General features: G+C 51.0%; 1 protein-coding gene across 5 annotated transcripts in view; it reads left to right on the top strand.

Moving 5' to 3' along the window:
• The window catches only part of TRIO (trio Rho guanine nucleotide exchange factor), a 355,799-nt gene extending 334,593 nt beyond the window's left edge, over positions 1–21,206 (top strand). For 4 of the 5 annotated variants that reach the window (XM_046672288.1, XM_046672289.1, XM_046672290.1 and 1 more), the window contains 11 exons: positions 902–1,079; positions 3,294–4,114; positions 8,500–8,747; positions 10,540–10,678; positions 11,489–11,516; positions 11,692–11,854; positions 12,106–12,227; positions 13,566–13,644; positions 15,439–15,639; positions 17,883–18,021; positions 18,864–21,206. In XM_046672288.1, coding sequence (XP_046528244.1) covers positions 902–1,079; positions 3,294–4,114; positions 8,500–8,747; positions 10,540–10,678; positions 11,489–11,516; positions 11,692–11,854; positions 12,106–12,227; positions 13,566–13,644; positions 15,439–15,639; positions 17,883–18,021; positions 18,864–19,412 — 2,667 coding nt within the window. In that variant the 3' untranslated portion in view covers positions 19,413–21,206. The remainder of the gene's footprint in view (positions 1–901; positions 1,080–3,293; positions 4,115–8,499; positions 8,748–10,539; positions 10,679–11,488; positions 11,517–11,691; positions 11,855–12,105; positions 12,228–13,565; positions 13,645–15,438; positions 15,640–17,882; positions 18,022–18,863) is intronic. The other variant, XM_046672292.1, reaches the window with a different exon arrangement.
• Positions 21,207–21,592: the final 386 nt, after the last annotated feature.

The raw sequence follows: 21,592 nt of genomic DNA, 5'->3' as shown, positions 1-21,592 counted from the left end.
GAGGTAAAAGAGTCATTGAAAAGCTTCAAGAAAATGATTTCTGAAGCAGTAAGAATAACAACTTAACTGGGGCCGGCCCAGTGGCACAGCAGTGAAGTTCACACGCTCTGCTTCAGTGGCTCAGGGTTCACCAGTTCAGATCCTGGGCGCAGACCTATGTACCACTTACCAAGCCATGCTGTGGCAGGCGTCCCACGTATAAAATAGAAGAAGATGGGCACAGATGTTAGCTCAGGGCCAATCTTCCTCAGCAAAAAACAAAAAGAGAGAGAGAGGATTGGCAGCGGATATTAGCGCAGAGCTAATCTTCCTCAAAAAAAAAAGCAGCTTAATTAAAAAGTGGTTGCTTCAATTTTGACATAGGGTGAATTTTACTTTGCAGTTGACCAGTGGGAATAAATGTACTTTAATTTTTTTGTAGTAAAATACACATAAAACTTACCATCCTAACCATATTTAAGTGTGCAGCTCAGTGGCATTAAGTACATTCACAGTGTTGTGCAACCATCACCCCCATCCATCTTCACGACTCTGTTCAACCTGCAGAACTGAAACTGCATGCTTGTTACATACTGCCCCCCCTCCCCCTCCCCCTCCCCCCAGCCCTGGCAGCTGCCATTCTACCTTCTGTCTCTATGAATTTGGCTACTCAAGGACCTCATCTGAGTGAAATCATAACAGCCTTTGTCCTTTTGTGACTGACTGACTTCACTAAGCATAATGTCCTCAAGGTTCATCCATGTTGTAGCATGTGTCAGACTGTCTTTCCTTTTTAAGGCTGAGTAATACTCTATTGAATGTATCTGCCACATTTTGTTTATCCATCCATCCGTCGATGGACACTTTCGTTGCTTCCACACTCAGCTTGGCTGTTATAAATAAATGCTTTAATTTTTTCAAGGTGAGTTGCCTTTGCCTGGAGGAAAATGTGGAAAATGATCCCTGTAAATTTGCTCTGACATCAAGGACGGGTGACGTGGTGGAGACATTCGTTTTGCATTCATCCAGTCCAAGTGTCCGGCAAACATGGATCCATGAAATCAACCAAATTTTAGAAAACCAGCGCAATTTTTTAAATGGTAATGTGTGTTCTGTTACTGGCATGTGTTTTCTTTCCCTAATGTACACATTTCTATTTCTATTTCTTTTCTCTCTCCTATTACATACTGATAGTAAGAACAGGCCTTATTTAGCACTTACTGTGTATCAGGCCCTGTTCTAAATATTGTCCATATATTTCCTCATTTCATCTTCACAATGACTCTATGTGGCAATTACTACTGTTATTCCCATTTTACAGATGAGGAAGCTGAGGCACAGAGTGGACTAGTAATTTCCTCAGAGTCCCACAAATTGTTGATGGCAGTCAGAATTCCAAGCGGGCTCCCTGGCTCTTGGGCGTGTGCCCTCACCACCATACTGCTCCATCCTGTCCCACACAGTCTCTCGCACCATGTGTGCATCAGAGCCCTGTCCTAGGAAAGGAATGCATGAGAATAACTAAGGCAGCAGATAGAACTCGCCAAAGATGTTGGAGACGATCTCTCCTGCAGCTTTAAAATTTGTGTGCAGTTCATCACACATCCACACCTCCCTCCTCCATTAAAACACAAGGCGTATTTTTTTTTTTCCTTCCCAGCTTCCATGACATGAGTGATTACAGAGGAGCTGCAAAATACCTTAGAGGGATATCTTCTGCCCAAGGAGAGTGATCATACTGACCTTACGTTGCAGATCGTTTCTTTGACTCATTGTATCCATGACCTGAAACTCCCTGCTTCTCTCTGTGATGGCTGGCTTGACTGTGGGTTTAATTTGGTGATTGTTGAAGAGCTTCAAGATTTCACTTGGAAGCTAAATCCTCACTTAACGGCTTTTCTTTGTCCTTTTCTCCGTGTCCATGTTCTGTGTCTATACCCCAGTGGTGTAGGATGTTGTAGTTTCTCTGTCACCATAAAACCACCTTTACACCTCTCACGACATTCAAGAACCAGGAACATAGGCACTCAGTGAAAAGCCAGGGTCACGTGGCATTTTTGGCCGAGTGGTCATCAGCTGCCTGGGTGTGAACTCCCAGCCCCTGTCCAAACTGTAGACTGATCACTCTTTACATTTGCAGTGAGAAGTGGACCCGTGGAACTGGTGAGGGTCCGGGACAGTTCCTGTGCGTGTAGAAAAAGGTTTTGCTCCTATGACAGTAAGCAAGTGCACATCTCTTTAAATATGCTGTTCTTAAGTGGTGCATTAAATGCCAATCCATAGCGTGTAACTATTGGGAAATCTCTAAACTTTTACCATCATCTTTTTTAAAATAAAATGAACTGCCTCCCAAATTGCAAGCATGAGTAGGCCGTGCTGTTAAAGTTTACTGGACACTCAGTCTAGGTAATGATGATAAATGCCTCTTCCAGAGAGTTGGACGAGATCAGGAATGGAGCAGGAGCTCTAGGCATGTTAGCCCCTTCTCTCTCTCCCGTTAGCTGTGGCCAACACTGAGTTTGTAAAATGTCGTTTGGCTCCAGGATGCTTTCTCACGCAGGCCTAATGCCTCCCAGGCAGAAAGGGGCTACGCCTGATTGTTGGATTTCTCAAAGGTTTTAACACTTTAAGAATCTGCATTATTGTTTTCATGTATCTTATTTGGCATGTTTCCTGCAGATGGTTATGTAACAAACTAAATCACTAAAGTTGAGAGATGGGGCAGCTTCATGACCCACAGGGTCTTGGTGGAGCCCTCTACTTTCCCTTGTCTCTCATGTCCAATCTGCAAAACAGAGGTGGTCCCTAACACCGCCTCCATGCAGGATGATCGCAGGCTTGCTCAGCTCCCAGCCAGATTCTTCTTTGCCTAACTGCTCTCTGGTTTAAAGAATACCTTTGCAGCTGCTGGGCTAAACTTTCCCACCGCGTGGGAGCCAGCTGATACCTGTGGAGACCCAGCTCAGTGTCCCCTAGCAGTGTGCTGGGCCTGCCCTTGACACTGGCCTGGGATGCTCTGGGCTGATCCGACTCTTTTTTGGCAGGGATGCTGTGTCTCTGCTTGCTCCCCAGCCTCATGCTCATTCTCTCTGCACTTCTGCTCCCTTGGCCTCCCACATACACACACACATATCCCTTGATGGAGTCAATTTAGCTCTGTTCACAAACAGGAGAGTACAGGACCTTTTCCTTTGCTGATAGATGGTGTCCTTGGCTGCCTCCAGGACCGCTGTTTGTTTGTAGGTCATGATGATTAGACGTTGGTGGATTACCCTAGGACTGAATCTCTTCTACTGTCTCTCACTGTTTTACAGCCTTGACATCACCAATCGAGTATCAGAGGAACCACAGCGGGGGCGGCGGCAGCGGGGGCAGCGGTGGGGGCAGCGCAAGTGGTGGGGCCCCCAGCAGCGGCCCCAGCAACCACAGTGGCGGCCCCAGCAGCTGCAGTGGCCTCCCCAGCTCGAGCAGAAGCAGACCCTCCCGGATCCCCCAGCCTGTCAGACACCACTCCCCCGTGCTGGTCTCCTCTGCAGCCTCCAGCCAGGCAGAGGCAGACAAGATGTCAGGTATGTCCACTCTCGGCCCTTCACTGCCTCCTCCCAGCAGCGGCCCCGCCCTGGAGGCTGGCCCCGGCCAGTGCGGCAGGCACCCCCCCAGCGGAGAGTCCGAAGGTCCTGAGAGAGAAGCAGAGCAGATCCCCAAGATGAAGGTGATTGAGAGCCCCAGGAAATCTGCCGGAAATGCTGCAGGCGCAAGCCCGGAGGGAAACGCCAAGGAAGCGCGGGCCAACCCGGAGGACAGCCGCTCTCGGAGTGGCCTGGGCTCCCTGCCCCTGGGGAAGCCCAGGCCCGGGGCCATCTCGCCTCTGAACTCTCCTCTCTCCACCGCGTTCCCTTCTCCATTTGGCAAGGAGCCCTTTCCCCCCAGCAGCCCCCTGCAGAAGGGGGGCTCCTTCTGGAGCTCTATCCCTGCCTCCCCCGCCAGCCGGCCGGGCTCCTTCACTTTCCCGGGGGACAGTGACTCCCTCCAGCGGCAGGCGCACCGCCACGCGGCCCCCAGCAAGGACACGGACCGCATGAGCACGTGCTCCTCGGCCAGCGAGCAGTCCGTGCAGTCCACCCAGAGCAATGGGGTAAGAACGCCCGGCGGCCGCCGCCCGCCCGCCCCGCTGCCTCTGTCCCGCCAGCTCTTCTAAACCTCCCGGCCGCCTCGCTCTCCTACTAACTCCTGGCTCTCCGGTGCTGCGCTGCGATACTCAACTCTTCCGGCCTCCCTGTGCACTCACCGAGTAGACACACGTGTAGCTGCGTGTGTCCCCGCAACCCGCAGGCCTGGACGGGCGCCCAGCATGGAGCTGACACAAACGCCTTCTAACCTCTCTGCTCCGGGCGGACAGCGTGCTCTCGTCTCTACTAACTCACTCCTTGCTTTGTGTGTGTCTCCTTAATACGAGAAAGCAAATCCTTAACCTTTTGAACGCATCTTTAAGTCTGTTTCGTTTTCCGACCAGCAGATTATCTTGGAACTACCTTTTTAACCTTGCCTTCCTCTCATACAGTTTTTAGAGGGGTCAGTGTCCTTGCTGTCTACCTCCTATTTACATTGAAACTTGTACACTTTAAGCTTTTTGCTCATCGCTTGGTTGTGCTTTTTTATGCCTTAAATTATCTTTGCAGCGTTTTTGACTCATCTGAAAAAAAAAATGCCTCAAGAAAACTTCCAACAGCAACTCAAAGCAAACTAAGCTGACAAAATGGGGGGAAGGAATCTCTCCAGTGGAAGTGTTTGCTTCCCCCGAGTCTCACGCTGGAAGAGAGAGACTACCCTAAGGCGCCTGCAGACCGGCCTGGCCGCACCCGGGGCGGGGCGGGGGCGCAGCTGGGGCGGAGGGAGGCGGAGGCGGGGCGCGCGGGCCTGGGAGCGTTCTGCGTTCCGTGCAGCAGGGGGCGCTCCGGGCAGCCTCCCCCGCGGTCTGCTGTCACTGACGTTGTATTCTCACGCAGAAGGGTTGCTGGTGGGTTTTTCCTCCACTTTGTGGCTTCCTCACAGTCCTACCCACCTGTTTTCTACACGGCAGATGGCCTGACCCGTAACATTTTCCTGAAGGCATGTGTGAGGGAGTAGAACTGTTCTAATGAGAGTATGTGATCGCTTTGTAAATTTTTAAATACATTTCCCTAAAAGGGTCTGTGTCTCTCTTTATAAAAAAAAAAGAAATCTGGCTTTTGCATGTCTCTCTCTTCCCTCTGTACTTCTATTAATGCCTTATTTGGGTTGACTTGGCCTTATTTTTTCTTCCTATTTTTTGTTATATATTTTGTTAAACTCAATCTTAATATTGAATAGAGGAAGAAATTAGGAAATGGATCCTAGTACATTTGTTTACCCTTGAGTCTTACTGTCAAAACTAAGTGCTCGGGGCAGGCATCCCCGCCACTGGCGTCCCCGTTATGGGTGCCTTACTGCGTCCTGCACAGCAGCTTGGCCCCCGTTGAGATTTGAACTGCTCGGGTGAGCGTCAGAGCTCGGTTTTGGTCATGCCGCCTGCCGGCTCCCAGTTGGCTTCTCGGGATGCAGGCATGGCCTTCAGCTGAGAGCCCTCCGAAATCGGCCGGGGAGAAGCTCTTGAACTCGTCCTAGCCTGGACTCCTGCCCACAGTGCCCAAGGAGTTCTCAGGGTCTGTGCTGCAGAATGAACCCCTCAGCTGCTCAAGTGCAGAACCCCGTGCTGGTCTCTGGACACAGTGAGTGGTCACGAAGACCAGCCCTCCTGGCTTCCTCCCGGGATGCTCACTCTGAGACACAGGCACTGTCCGGGTGGCACATGTTCTACAAGGTTTAGGTTGGGAAGTTACCTCTTATTTCTGTCTCTCAGTTTTTCTTATGTGGCAGGGAACCTGGAAAGGGGAGTTGCCAGTATTTTGGATGAGTCAGAGTGCCTTAGAGAGATGCCCTAGCTGCCTGGGAAGACACTAGAGGCCTAAAATGGGCTTTGGGCCTCTAGGACTCTGAAGTATTTCAGTTAAAAGGAACTGTACCCTGCTCCCGCCCACTCGGGCCATCTTACCCCCTGGTGGGTCAGCAATGGCCTCCTTCCTTCTTGACCTCTCCCCTGGAGCTGTCTGCAGCCACAGCCAAGCAGCTGTGCCTAACCCACAGCCTGGGTCCTCCTCCTTCCTTTATATGGGCACCTTCTGGAAAGTTCTGCTCAGATCAGGAGTGGAGTGGATGTGGGTCAACCCAGACAGTGACTGTACCACAGCCAAGTGTGGGCTCACAACCTCCCTGTGCCCGCCTGCCCCCCTGGGCAGCAATAACAGCCCTCCTTTCTCTCAGGCCAGTGGCCCATGCACATACCTGACCTCCCCTTCTGTAAGGGAGTGATGCTTGTGCCTGCTGGCAAGGCGGCTGTGAGCATTGAATAAGATAGATTTTAAATGCCTAATACTTAGCCTGGCACATGTTCAGAAAATATATACTTTTATTATTGTGGCAAAATACTCAAATTATGAAACAAAGCCTGGTATGCTGTATTACCGAAAGCAGCTGTGCCACAGAAATTGTTTTTTGTTTACATTTTCTAGCAAATTTGTCTTAGCAGTCTCAAAACTATTGGGTGTGGCTATATAAGTCAGAATACTAGAGTACAGCCGGACCTCCGTACCTGTGGGTTCCACGTCCAAGGAGCTAACCAGCCATGGATCAAAAGGCCTACATTGGTTGCATCTGTTGAAAATATACAGACTGTTTTTTCTTGTCATTATTCCCTAAACAATGCAGTATAACAACTATTTACATAGCATTTACGTAGTATTAGGCGTTATAAGAAATCTAGAGAGGATTTACAGCATATGGAAGGGTAGTGTGCCATTTTAGATGAAGGGTTTGGGCATCTTTGGGTGTTGGCATCCACAGGGATCCTAGAACCAGTCCCCCTCCGATACCAAGAGACAGATGTACGTGCTAAAAGGATAAAATTGTTTGAGTGAGTATCCACAGGCTAAAGCCTAACGTGGACAGCAGGAGCATTCGTGAGGGGCAGGAACATCAACAGACTCCTCAGCTGAGACAGGAACGAGAGCTTGGCAGCCCCAGTGTGTGTAGTTAAATTTCCCCTGTGAGTCTAGATTCAGAGCCATGGCCCCAGGATTCCCAGCACACTGGCACATGGACAGCAGGCAGCTGTCTGCTCCGGCGTGACCTGACACCAGCTCAGTGGCCCAGGGCTGTCTGACATCTAGGGGGTCGCATCTGCGCTAATCCAGGACCTGCCCCAGGCATCCGAGAGCCTAGCAGAGAGTAGCATCATTGGAGTCCTGGGGATCCCTGAACATCCAGACAGCGTGGTTGCTGGAAGTCTCTGAGGACTAACGGGAGCAGGGCACCTGATGCCGTTTCCCACACCCCAGCTGTTGATAGAGGAGATGGGGCAAGAGGTAGCTCAGGACTCAGCAGTGGTCTCCACTTTCTCCTCTCCCTTGGGTCACAGAAGTCACTTGGTAAATGATAGCTTGGGACAAACACTACCACTTGTGTTTTTTTTGCTCACCAGCTAACATCACTCAACTTGTGGGCTTGGGTAGGAGGGCTTAAGAAATTATCAGTGTTTTACTTTAGCAATCGTGCATCATTAGCTGAACACTGAGTACCTGCTACGTGTCAGTCACTGTGATGGACATAAAGATACAGTGGGGACCTGAGGCGTTTGGGTACCACTGGGGCTGCAGGGTAAGGTGGGGGCAGGCTTTCCCTGCGAGGGTCTGTTCCTGGGCGTGAGTCCCAGTAGTGTCCCAGCTCTTCTGTGATGCTGTGTGATGTGTTCCCATGGCAACACTGCCTTTGGGCCACTTGAATCATGCAAGCTCCTACGAGGGCCACCCACTGGGGGACACATAAAGAATGCAGAGCAGCTCCCCGTAAGAGCAGAATAGTAGTTGATTTACTTTTTAGGTATTCTGCATTCTTCTTTTAGAAGGAAAAAGCGGGGGAAACGTTTAGGCCTGCCTGCAACTTGGCATGACCCTGGAACGTCCCTTCTCGGTGAACATTTTATCTGGCCACTTTGGGGCTTCTCCATGGTCTAACCTCTCAGCTGCAGAACTGCTCTTTGCGGCTTTTTGATTTAATAACACTTTAAAATGAGCATGATGGTCACAGTGACGTTCCTGTGACGTAGGTGTAACCCAGCATGGCATGAACATAAGGACTGAGCTGTTCCTTTGAGGTTGCAAGGAAGATGGGACTAAATAAAAAGCTTCCAAAAGGAAAGTGTCATCATTGTGCTGACCTCTTAGATTGTTCCTGAATTGTTGTCTAGAGCCACCTTGGTTTTCACTTAGTGGAAAAGAGGCACAAGGTTACTAAAGAGGGCGGGGGAAGGGAGTGGAGTGCCTCCATGTCTGTTGGGTGAGCCCTGCTCTGGGTCACCGTGTCGCAGCACACACTGACCAGCGAGTCTGTGTTCTCAGATCTTGTTTCAGCTTCTCCCTGCCTTTTTTTTCCATCTTTCCCCTACAGAGTGAAAGTAGCAGCAGTAGCAACATCTCCACCATGTTGGTGACACACGATTACACGGCAGTGAAGGAGGATGAGATCAATGTCTATCAAGGAGAGGTCGTTCAAATTCTGGCCAGCAATCAACAGAACATGTTTCTGGTGTTCCGAGCCGCCACTGACCAGTGCCCCGCAGCCGAGGGCTGGATTCCAGGCTTCGTCCTGGGGCATACCAGTGCAGTCATCATGGAGAACCCCGACGGGACTCTCAAGTGAGTGCCGGGCAGGCGGCCAGGGGGAGAGGGGCCAGAGCACAAAGGAGGCGCAGAGGCCCCAGGAGGGTGAGGCCCATTGAGAGGGAGCAGCACTGTTGTCACTTAGTTCAAGTTCAGCTCTAAGCGCAACGTGGAACCCCAAAGTGAAGATGGGGTGGCCGTCCATCTCTACCAGGTTCTTTTAATAACCTGCACTTGCAAACACACAGCTTTTTCAAGCCACTAGAGAGCATGACAATAATTTAGTCCCCAGAGGTCTTGAGGGGGGAGTGGTGAGGACTTTCCAAGGACCCTTAAATTGTTACCAGAGTACATCAGTGAAGATACTCATTGTGTGAGCTGCAGCTACAGATCTGTATGCTGCCATTACCACAGTGCCTTATATCTTCTGGAAGGTTAATTTCAAGTAGAAAACTTGAAACCAATTTTACTGCGTTAAACATTATTTTAAAGAAAACTAAGTCCCAAGTGCTGGTTTCAAAAACTCTGTCCTTTGCTGAATCTCTCTGGCTGTGGTAGAGGGCAGCCACATGGCGTCCGGGAGTGGAAGCATGGCAAGACTTGGTGATTTTTTATTTATTTATTTTGAGGAAGATTATTCCTGAGCTAACTGCTGCCAATCCTCCTCTTTTTGCTGAGGAAGACTGGCCCTGAGCTAACATCCATACCCATCTTCCACTACTTTATATGTAGGACACCTACCACAGCATGGCTTGCCAAGTGGTCCCATGTCCGCACCCGGCATCTGAACCAGTGAACCCTGGGCTGCCAAAGCAGAACGTGTGCACTTAACCACCGCGCCACCCGGCTGGCCCCAAGACTTGGTGATTTTTGAAGTCTGCAAAGGCTTCAGCCCAAAAACCCCGACCCAGAGGCTCTGACGGCAGTCACATTCCTCCCCAAGCATGGCTGTGCCCTCAGATGGGTCTCAGATGGATGTGCCAGCATCCCAGCACCACCTCATGCCTCTGGGTTCGGCGGTTGCACCCAAGGGTTGCTGGCTTGAGTTCAGGCTAAGAGAGCCTAACTTCTGTGGCAGTCCCTTGTTCTGTTTCTACTTGATACACAGAAATATTTCATTTTAGTACATTGCTCAAGAATCACATTTTGTATTTTGTTTTCTCGAAAAATATTCACAGGCCCTCTATCAGGGTTCTCTAGAGAAATAGCACCACTAGGATGTATGTGTGTGTGTAGAAAGAGGTTTATTATAAGCAATTGGACTGTGCGACTCTGGAGACTGGCAAGTCTAAATCTGCACTGTGGCAGCAGGCTGGAGACCCAGGAGAACCAGTGGTGCCGATGAAGTCCGAAGGTACCCGCTAGAGAATTCTCTTTTGCAGGTCTTATTGTTCTAGTCAGGCCTTCAGCTGATTGGCTGAGGCCCACCACCATATGAAGGGTAATCTGCTTTACTCTACCAGTTAAAACATTGATCTCATCCAGAAACACCCAGAATAATGTCTGACCAAATATCCGAGCATCCAATGAATGGCCCAGTGAAGATCCATAAAATTAACCATCACAGGCACCTGTATATTTTAATCCTTAAATTTTGCATTCAAATTTTAAGGATTAATATTAAAAAAGAATGTGTTGGTTTTACCTCCTGGTTGTTGAGAATCACAGGCAGTGATTCCTGGTGTTGTTAGCAGAGATCCCTGTTTCTGAAGTGTCCTCAGTCACCTGACCCACATACGTGGAACAATCAGCTTTCTCCAGTGCTGTCAGGGCTCATTATGGAACCCTGGAGAGGCATAACACTAATGATGTGTTATATTCTCCCCAGGAAGTCAACATCTTGGCACACAGCACTCCGTTTAAGGAAAAAATCTGAGAAAAAAGAGAAAGACGGCAAACGGGAAGGCAAGTTAGAGAATGGTTACCGGAAGTCGCGGGAAGGACTCAGCAACAAGGTATCTGTGAAGGTGAGCTGGCCGCGGCCTCGGGGTGGGGCTGCCAGCGGGAGGGGTGGCGGAGAGCCGCGCACTCCTCAGGCATCGGCTGGCCGCACACGCGATGAGCCGCCTCCCAGCACGCCACCACCCTGCCCTGCGAGCAGACCCTGTGGGGCTGTGCGGAGGCTGTGTGTGTTCCATGGAACCAGGTTTACATGTGCACACTCACCCAGTGCGCGCCTGGCTCACAAAGGACACCATTAGGCCCCCGGAGGAGGCAGAGACGAGTTCTCAGAAACAGACAGTGAGGGCAGCTGTGGCTCAGACTTCCTTCCGTGTCCCGCCTGGACCACAGGGGAAGTGACTGGATGTGGAGCTGCAGGTTCCTTGGCTCCAGCAAATTCCCTTGCTTCTGTCAGCTTTACTCCTTTATCATCAGATTGCCTCAAACCTGTGGGGGTTTTACCTGGAGAAAAAGAACATATCTCCCAAAGGGAATCCGAGGACCCTGGGTTAGGACACTGGCCATTCTGCAGAAGGAAGGGGTCCAGGGACCAGCTGGACTCAGCCCATAGAGGAGAAAAATGGACATCTCCAAATTTAAGCAGCATTTTTGTGTTTGTGGGTAGGAAGGAAAAAACTCACTCAAATTCATGTGACATGAAGCTTTCAGGTGCTCTTAAAGGCGGTGGAGACATGGTGTGTTTTGATTGGTACCCAGGCAATCCAGGTCATATTTCTGCTCATCTTTCCATGGGAATTGTAGCCCTGGAATGAAAGTAATATACGTGTAAACAGCTCGTGGTTTTGATTAACACCTGTGTGTTTTTTCCATTTCAGCTTCTCAATCCCAACTACATTTATGACGGTGAGTTCTGGTACCTTTGTCTTCTGGTCTTAAGATGGCAGGTCTCAGGGTCGAATGTAACCTCGGGAAACGGTGCTCTGGGCCGGGGCAGCAGCGTGGGTCTCCTGTGTGTGAGGGGAGGCCCTGGGCGTGGGAGGGAGCTGCAAGTGACGTGTGACTGACCCCTCTCGTGCAGTTCCCCCGGAATTCGTCATTCCCTTGAGTGAGGTCACGTGTGAGACAGGGGAGACCGTTGTTCTGAGATGTCGAGTTTGTGGCCGCCCCAAGGCCTCGATCACCTGGAAGGGCCCTGAACACAACACCTTGAACAACGATGGTCACTACAGCATCTCGTACAGGTGAGGGAGGCCCTCTTGTTTCACAGGCTGGTCCCGCTGTGATGGACGTGGTCCCTCCTTCAGTTACCTTCCTCACTGGACGCTTTCCATGAGGGAGCCTTTCACACCAGGCATGGAACTAAAATTAAAATTCCACTTGAAATTGCTCATCTGCACTTGAGCTCCTACTTTCCTGTGACCCAGAAGGAGAGGTTGGGGGCCACGCTGGGGGAGCTGAGCCTTTCTGACGCTGATGTATTGTTGTGCGGCAGTGACTTAGGAGAGGCCGCTCTGAAGATCGTCGGTGCGACCACAGAAGACGACGGCCTCTACACGTGCATCGCTGTGAATGACATGGGCTCAGCTTCGTGTGCGGCCAGTCTGAGGGTTCTAGGTAAGTGGCAGCCCTGGCTGGTGCCCATCTTCCGGGAATCTCAAGTCCAGAGTCCCCGCTACACGCGACACGGCTGGAAATATATGACACTTAGTCACTCGGGGGAGTTCCAGACGAGAGCTGCAAGTCGCAGACCACGGTCTCTGGATGTCCCAGGGCAGGTGATCTCACCTCTTGTGAGGTCAGAGGAGGTGCCCCATGAAGGCCTCTGAGTGAGGCCACTGGGCGCTGAGCCTCTGCTGCCAGCCTGTGGTGCATTCTGTGTTTTCAGTACTCAAAACGCGTTCTGGGATCCAATTCAGCTTTTATCCGATAATCCCTTTGACACTTTGGCTCTGAGTTGGTCTCATGTGAAACAGGAGTGAGAGGAAGGAGGAGGGGGTGTGGTTGAGGCCTGTGAAGGCTCCATGCCTTAGACCCTGACGGCAGCCCTTCCGGGCTTGTCCTCCTGATCCTTGAGCACAGGGCGACTATGGTGGGACCCCAGCTGCTTGAGTGTGACACTCTTGCTCTCCCATCTGCCCAGCAAGGCCTTGTTCTCTCTCCTCAGCTAAACCATGAGCTACTGGAGGCAGAACTCGTGTCTTAGGCCTTTTTAAGTTTCCCATAGTTGCACTTTGCATATGCAGATGCTCAGCAACAATACGCACCGATCAATTTCCAGCTGTCATTTTACAGAAGGCTAGCCCTGCAATACAGCGTTGCTGAGACCTCTCCTTGATCCTGCATCTGCTCCAGATATGGGAAGCCACTTCGAAGAGCGAGAATAAAAATCTGAACTAAAAGGGGAATTCGGTCTGGGAGCACGCTGAGTGTAGACAGCAGACAGAATCGCCTTAGACCTTTTATCCCACATATTTTAACCCCTTATATTTTAACCTTGTTTAGTCAAAGAAAGGAAGCTCTGATTTTTGTATCATGGCACAAGAGAAAAAGAAAATCTTGAGTTTGAGAGCAAAGAATCACTGGTGTTCTAATTTTAAAAGATGTCACAGAAATTATACATGTGAGTTTTATTTTTTTAAGTAAATCACATGTGAAAGCTTAGGGAGTTTAGGAAAATACGGGGCTAGTCCCACCACGGAGACACGAGCAGGAAAATAACGGAAAAGGAAGTGTGTGTGTGTTTCTATCACACAAATGCATCTTTTTTCCTCCTAAGTCCCAACATGCAGTGTGTATGTTACACTTCCAGCACGTCTCCGTCCCGATGAGCCACAGCGCAGAGCTCAGTGGCCGCATGTGGCTGCCGAGTTGGACAGCACAGGCCTTGTAGACTCCTTCCCTGAGAAGCGCCACGTATGAACCAGCTCAGGGGAGGTGCTGCTCTTCTTGCAGGTCCAGGCAGTGATGGGATCATGGTGACCTGGAAAGACAACTTTGACTCCTTCTACAGCGAGGTGGCTGAGCTCGGCAGGTACGGTCCAAAGCCCAGAGCCCCTTCCGAGAGAGCAGAGTGTAAGGTGTAGTTGACTGTGAGGGTAGGTTGACCAAGTTAAACGGTGTATTCTGCCAGCAATTGGAACTTATATGTTATGTTTGAAACGTACCCCGTGATTGCCTTTAGATATTAAACACTGAGGAAGTGAAGACGACGTTTTCAGCTCAAGTCCAAGAGACAATTCAGGCCTATGCCACACGCCATCCACTGATGTAATGTGAGCTTTTCTGCTGTGCATCAAGGAGTCTAGCTATGTCCCATCCTTGGGGGAATTCGGAGAAGAGTCCCTCACACCATTTCTTGTAGGTCTCCATTCTCGCAAGGGGTCTCGGTTGAGAAAGGCCGACGTGTCCGCAGGTTTCAGCTGTGTGTAGGGGTTTAGGTGGAATGGCAGGGCACGCCTGCACAGCTGAGAGGCGTTCAGCAGAGCGGGCTGTTTCTCTCCACCCCAGGGCCGTACCCTCAGGACCCGGGCTCCTTCTGACTCGGCTCGCCATCTATCCACACAGTGCTAATCCACATCACCCATGTCTCAGGAAGGAGGTCAAAAAGCATGACAGTTGAGCTTGCCTCTCTCAGGAGACTTTCCAAGCAGCTGTCCCAGCAGCAGCCACTTGATGTTCCAGTGGCCCTCCCAGGTGTCATGGCTCCAGGTGTCAGCCTAACATAGCTGTCAGGTTGCCGCACGAGGCACACCAGCGCTTGCTGTCCCAGAGCAGCAGTGATCTGTCACGTCACGCAACGTGCCCATCAGGGCAGTTACTCTCTTGGTCTCTCCTGAGCTCAGTCAGCTGGCACGCCCACATCTCACGCCCATGCCTGCAGCCTCGCCTGGGCCATGGGGCCCTCTCCACGTCAGCTTTCACCCTGGGCTTTCTCATGCGCTGGAGGAAGCAGAAGCCGCAAGGCCTCTTAAGGCCCAGCCTCTGAAATCAACAGCCATGCTCTCTCCATGTCCTGTGGGTCAGAACCAGCCTCGGGCCAGCCCAGATTCAAGAGAGGAGAGAGGGCTCCGCCTCTGCATGGGAGGAGGAGCAAAGGAGTGGCCCTCTTTAACACACCGCAGCTGCCGCCTGGCCACAGATTTACTTACATTCCTCACACTCCCTGCCGCCCCCCCCCCCCACCCCCCCAAATCTCCCATCATGGCAGCAGGCTCGGGCTTGAGGTCCAGGATCTCGCCCCCATCAAAGCAAGGTGCATCTGAAGCTTCTCAGGTGTGGTTCATTGAGTGCAGCTCTAGAGACCGTGAACTGGAGACCAGTTACCTGCCCCACATAGGCATCCTACAGTGACAAGTCAGAGGCAGATGACAGCAGGAGACACTCTGTTTATAAAGCGGGGGCGCCAGGTGACTAGGAGGCACCAAGTAGTCCCTCCCAAGCTTTTTCACATGATGGTGAAAGTTTTCCATGAGAGCAAAGGTGGAAGCTGCCTGGTGAGTCTCATGGTGTCACTTCTGCCCACATTCAGTGGCGGAGGAGTTCACGTGGCCTGCCCAGACACAGGGTGAGGAAATGGAGTCAGCCTCCACAAGGGAGGCGAGCCAGAGTCACACAGCACAGGGCCTGGGACACAGGCAGGCTTCAGCGGGACCATAGTGGGGCCACAGCCCCTGTGTGGAGTGAGCGGGGCGATCAGGGCCTGTGGACAGGGCTGGGGTCGCCAGCCAGGGCAGGCTGCCCCACAACCGGTCCATTCAGGGTCACAGCCTTTTCTCCGTGACACACTCAGAGTCCTCTGAAATCATCTTCTCAACCTGTTTTCCAGAGGCAGGTTCTCTGTCGTTAAGAGATGTGATCAGAAGGGAACCAAGCGCACAGTGGCCACTAAGTTTGTGAACAAGAAGCTGATGAAGCGCGACCAGGTCACCCGCGAGCTTGGGATCCTGCAGAACCTCCAGCACCCGCTCCTTGTTGGCCTCCTCGATACCTTTGAGACCCCAACCAGCTATGTCCTGGTTCTAGAAATGTGCGTACACATTGCTTTCCGCCCTCATTGTAACCCTCAACCTCAACTCCAAGTGGTCTCATTGTTTGTTCCCTAAGGAGGTTAGAAATAGGGATTTTAGGATTCACAGAACTTCTGAAACCTACGTTTACTAACAGAGACTACAGTCTAGAGCTTTCTGGTAATGGCAGGAAGAAGGACAGCCTTCAGTAGTGCTGACAAGGCCAGCATCCAAACTCCCAGCACCACCCGGGCTCCCGTGGGGTCCCAGCCAACCCGGAGAGGCCACCTGGTGCCCCACCATCTCGAGAGGCCAGGCTGTGTGGGGTGCTGAGACTCGTGTCATTGCTGGTCGTCTTAGGCCGACCTGACTCCACACATCTGCTCAGGGCCGGGCAAGGCTGGGGGCCCCTTGGAGGGGCTCACCAGACCTGGTCGCGCCCGATGCCTCGGGCATCTGGCTCAGCCCCAGAGTCAGTCCCGCCCCTCTGGTCGGGCTCCTGCCCGCCAAAGGAGGGTTAGGATGGGGGTGGTAAGATGCACCCCACTGAAAGAACACCCTCCGGAGGGGGCGAGCCTCTGACCAGAGCAGCCCCACTGGGCCCCACTGTGCTTCCTGGGCCTTGTGTGTGGCCTCAGTATGCAGTTCAGGCGTTTAAAGAGCGAGTGAAACTGTGACCCTTGAGCAGTGCTGCTGGGGGGGCCGGCGGGGCTGGGGCAGTTTTACCCCCAGGGGACATTCGGCAATGTCTGGAGCCGCCTTTGATGTCACAGCTGAGGATGAGGTGCTGCTTGGCATCCTGCAGGGCTCAGGACAGCCCCCAGCAGACAGTTGTCTGGCCCAAAGTGCCAGCAGCAGGGGCTGGGCAGCCCGCCGGGGAGCCTTCTCGCTCTCTGAAACATCTCGGATTTAGCGTTGTGTAAATTCCTCGTCCTCGTTAGGGGAAGTCGTTTCACACGTATACTTGGATTTGCAACGTCTGGCCACTGGCCAAAGCAGAACCCCTTGCACCATTTCACAGTTCTTGGTACATTTGTAAGTGGGAAGAGTAGGACAGACCACAGGCGCCACACCCCCATGGAGCCACACAGGGACATGTCCACTGTGTCCACGGTGACCCCAGGGCTCGAGCTTCAGGCCCCTCACGTGCAGGGAGTCCCTCAAGGCCCTGCACCTGATTTTTTGTTTGTTGTGTTCTTTTTCTTAAAAAATTTGTAAGTACCTCCACGCCATGACCTTCACAGGGCAAGGCTGCCGCAGGGCTCCAACGGCCCCGGGTCCAGCCTCACCTCCCCCGACACCTCTGCTGGTGCCCCTGATCCCTGGGGAAGGGGACATGTCAGGAGGGTCTGCCCGCCCGGGACTACACAGCTAGAACCTCCCGCTGGAGCGTCGTGAACCCCTTCCACCCCTCTCTCTGGAATAGCAAACCTATCAGATGATGGAAGGGAGTAGGCAGGCCCTCACGAGGCTGATCTTGTGCAAAGGGTACGTCAGTGGACTCGGGGCCTGGACACAACCAGCCTAGTGTCAGGCCCTGGCCTGCCTCGCACTGGCTGTGTGGCCTTGGGCTCATGTCTCAACCTTGGTGTCCTTTAAAGTCTCAGCTACTTTAGAGGATTGCTGTGGGGCCAGACACTCTTCGAGCAGAGACCCGGCCCTGTGGGTCCTCGGTGCTGGGAGGTTGTTTCTGCTCTAGAAGCCGGATGACTGACAGTTACTGCTCATCTTCCTAGGGATTTCTAACAAGATCCGTCCTAGAGTCCTCGTCAAAAATCTATAAGACCCCCATTTATGGTTTAAGATTTCACTGCGTTCAGCTGTCGTTTCTTTTCGCTGAAAAACTAAATGGTTTGGCCTCACTATCGTGTTAATTGGATTTATTTTCATAACAATTACTTACTATCAAATTCTCCCCATCACTAGACAAGTGGCTGATCTTACTATAAATTTCCCTTTGGCAAAGAAAGCAGCATAGACCAACGTTTAGAGAGGCTGGGGGGCCACACCACCTCATTGCACTTCCAGCCTTCACTTACGCTGTGTGACCTGGGGAAAGTTACATACCTTCTCTATGCCCAGTTTCCTCATCTGTAAAATGGGGACAGTGAAACATTCTTCTCAGAAAGTTGTCACGAGGAATAGGTGTCTTAAGATAGGTCACCTGAGATACAACATGTCTGTTCCATGTTAGACCAGAGAGGTCTCTAAAGTGGACCAGCCGGACCCATAGGGGGCATCTCACACGTTCCTCCTTCCACAGGGCTGACCAGGGACGTCTCCTGGACTGTGTGGTGCGATGGGGAAACCTCACCGAAGGGAAGATCAGGGCGTACCTGGGGGAGGTTCTGGAAGCCGTCCGATACCTTCACAACTGCAGGATAGCACACCTGGACCTAAAGGTTAGTGGGGCCCCGTTCGGGGCGAGCGGCGTGTCTGAGCACAGCTCAGCCCCCCAGCATAGGGACCACTCAGCTTGTCCTCTGAACCCAGGACAGGAACCCCCAGGGGGACTGGGGACAAATATGAGGGAGTGGGGGATAGGAACATGTATTTCTAATCTCTGTTTTTAAGAGTTTGCATCCAGGGGCCGGCCCGGTGGCACAGCGTTTAAGTGTGCACATTCTGTTTTGGCGGCCCGGGGTTCACCGGTTCGGATCCTGGATGTGAACATGGCACTGCTTGTCAAGCTATGCTGTGGTAGGCATCCCACATATAAAGTAGAGGAAGATGGGCACGATGTTAGCTCAGGGCCAGTCTTCCTCAGCAAAAAGAGGAGGATTGGCAGTAGTTAGCTCAGGGCTACTCTTCCTTAAAAAAAAAAAGTTTGCTTCCAGTGATATAAACAATCAATAAAATCCTAGATAAACATTTGAGATCTTGCAGCATTTCATGAGAAAGTTCCTGTGAGTTTTTCCGGGCTTTTGTGGGACTGAGAAGGGAAGGGGACTGTTACTGTTAGTGCTGGGAGCAAAGATGATCACCCAGCTTCATAAACAGGCGTCACTGTGTGTAACACAGCAACTCGATGCTGATTTCCAGAGCGAAGGCTGGTCTGTGCCAAGCTGGGGGAGCATTCCTCTGCTGGCACTCTTTCCTCCTTGCTGGGCCTGTGTGCTGAGTTTCATCCTGTCTTGCACGTGGACAGTCTGTACCAGTTGACTTCCTAGATTCATGGTGAGTGTCACTTGCAGATTAAGATTGGGGTTGATGAAAATGACAGTTGTCTCATCCTGTCTTCTAGCCCGAAAATATCCTGGTGGATCAGAGTGTAGCCAAGCCAACGATTAAATTGGCTGACTTTGGAGATGCTGTCCAACTCAACACGACCTACTACATCCACCCGTTACTGGGGAACCCCGAATTTGCAGCCCCCGAAATCATCCTTGGGAACCCCGTCTCCCTGACCTCGGATTCATGGAGTGTTGGAGTGCTCACATATGTCCTTCTTAGCGGCGTGTCCCCCTTCCTGGATGACAGCGTGGAAGAGACCTGCCTGAACATTTGCCGACTAGACTTTAGTTTCCCAGATGACTACTTTAAAGGAGTGAGCCAGAAGGCCAAGGATTTCGTGTGCTTCCTCCTACAAGAGGACCCTGCCAAACGTCCCTCGGCTGCGCTGGCCCTCCAGGAGCAGTGGCTGCAGGCGGGCCATGGCCATGGCAAAGGCGCGGGCGTCCTCGACACGTCCAGACTGACCTCCTTCATTGAGCGGCGCAAACACCAGAACGATGTTCGACCTATTCGTAGCATTAAAAACTTCTTACAGAGCAGGCTTTTGCCTAGAGTCTGACCTATCTTGAAGTTCTTTCTCATTCTCTTTCACCTGCCAATCAGCTGTTAATTTGAGTTTTGAAGAGAAACACCAACCAACATAACTGATCAGCTGCCGTGCGTTCATCGTGTGAAATAGCATTGCGAGTGACCCGCGCTCGGCAGTGCTGGGACTCGGCTGCGAGGCTGTGCTGGGGTGGAGGACCTTCTCTTACACTCTGCGCAAGCAGAGACAGCGTTGCTGTATCACAGTCTTTTATTCAGGTTTCTGCAAAAAATAAAAAGAAACTTTTTTAAATGAACGTGAATAGAATTTTGCAAATTTAACATTTTCCAAGATTTATTCAAGGAAACAAAATGCCTATGTTCAACCACTGGTGTTAACGAACAAAACAGAGATCCCAGACACCTCTGGGGAAGACTCACCCTCGAGGTGGCTATCCCCACGGCCTCATCTGGGGCTCGGTGTCCACCTGGCTCTGAGCTTTTCCAGCTGCCTGGTCTGCGTGTGCCTCGCCAGGACGCCAGACTACGCTTCTGAAACGTGCATTCAACCTCAAACTTTTGCATAAAAATAGAATGAATCGTTTTGCTCTGATGAAATGTAGGCCTTACTTGTATATAAGACTGGTCCTGCCTTCCGTCTGTCCTGGCCCCACCTGCCCTCCTTCCCGCTCCCCGCCCACCTCCCAGGGCTTCCTTCGGGGGTCAGAGGGCTTGCCCATCATCCGAGGACATCAGGTTGGGTCCTGCCCCGCTGCCCCCTCCTTCCACTTCCACCCCCAAGCCGTCAATCAGATTGTTGAGCAGTATACAGTCAGATGAAAATACTGTAAATGCACTCATTGGGGTTTTTTTGGTTTTATTTCATATCATGTGCAATGTTGTGGCTTTAACATTTTATGCAACTATTTATGAAGACCTCTGTTGTACCTGTAATAAATATATAGAAAAAGCACATACTTCGTACGGTGAGCTTTATGGTTGTGTGCGTGTGTCGGGGGAGGGGTGGGGGGTCGTAGCCCTGTGCCATCGGTTCAAGGAGACTTAACTCTTCGTGAAATTTGTCGGTTTCGAGGACTGTACAAAGTGATTTCATACTCTGAATATAAAACTGGATAATAGGGTAATGTTTTAAAATTTATTATGCTATTATTCAGAATGCCAAAGTATTATTTTTTTTCCCAAAATCAGTCTGGACATTTACAACTTTTTAGACTTTTTGACGTTCAACTTTCTGTACAAAAATTGGCTGGATTTTGAGCTTTTGGTAAGAAAAAAAAAGCCAATGAAGCACTAGCCGCCTTGAGGCTGGCGTCCGATGTCTGTGTCACTGTGGCAGAATTACTCTGGTGCAGGGGAGGCCTTTCAACAAAAGACTCCGGGTTTCTGGGCACGCTTGAATTTTTCTGGATGTCTTTTTATCTTTGTCGTGTGAAATACACTAAAAAAGGAGACCAGCCTGCTTCCCAAGCCAGCCAGACACCTGGGTCTTGAGCCATAAACTGGCATAGTTAAGCTTTGCAGCTTCCGATGTATTTTATTTATTCTTTCGTTGGGTTTTTGTTTGTTTGTTTCTTGTAAAATTGTACAGAAACTTTTTAAAAGAAATTGGATTCAAAACTGGATGTGTATTCGTAACCTCACAACTTTTATTTGTGTATTGTTTCTTTTATTATTTCAGTTAAATTTTTACATTATTTTGCATGTATATTTCTTTGTACAGAGACCTTACATGTTTACACAGTATGATGTGATGTAAATATTTTATTTTGCCATCAGTTATTTTAAAAAATTAAACATATTTGCCTGATTTTTGTGTTAGGTCTTTTATTGAAATTGGTGGATATTGAATCAGAAGAGAGATCTCTGAGGTAGAGACTGAAGGAGAGGCCTCTCGTGGGTTGGTGGGGGGTAGGGGGAATCCCCTGGATTGGGCATGTGCTCTACACAGCCAGAACTGGGAGTGAGTCAGGCTCCTACCGACTGCTTCACAGAACCCAGACTCAGAACTCTGACGTACAAGCGGAATGTCAGCCGCCTGTTTACAGTGGGGCTGCACCTCACCCTGCTTGGGATGTCTAAGGTCTGCCTGGTTCTCGAATGTGGAATCGGAGCAAAGAGAATAGCTGTGGCATCCTGACCACAGAAAATCAAAATTAACGTTGTCTAGATGGATTGAAGAAAGTGGAGTGCTTA

Source organism: Equus quagga, chromosome 9 (genome assembly GCF_021613505.1).
Source record: "Equus quagga isolate Etosha38 chromosome 9, UCLA_HA_Equagga_1.0, whole genome shotgun sequence".
NCBI classification, from domain to species: domain Eukaryota; kingdom Metazoa; phylum Chordata; class Mammalia; order Perissodactyla; family Equidae; genus Equus; species Equus quagga.
Note: the sequence above shows the minus strand (reverse complement) of the source record. Positions and strands in the feature narration are given on the sequence as shown.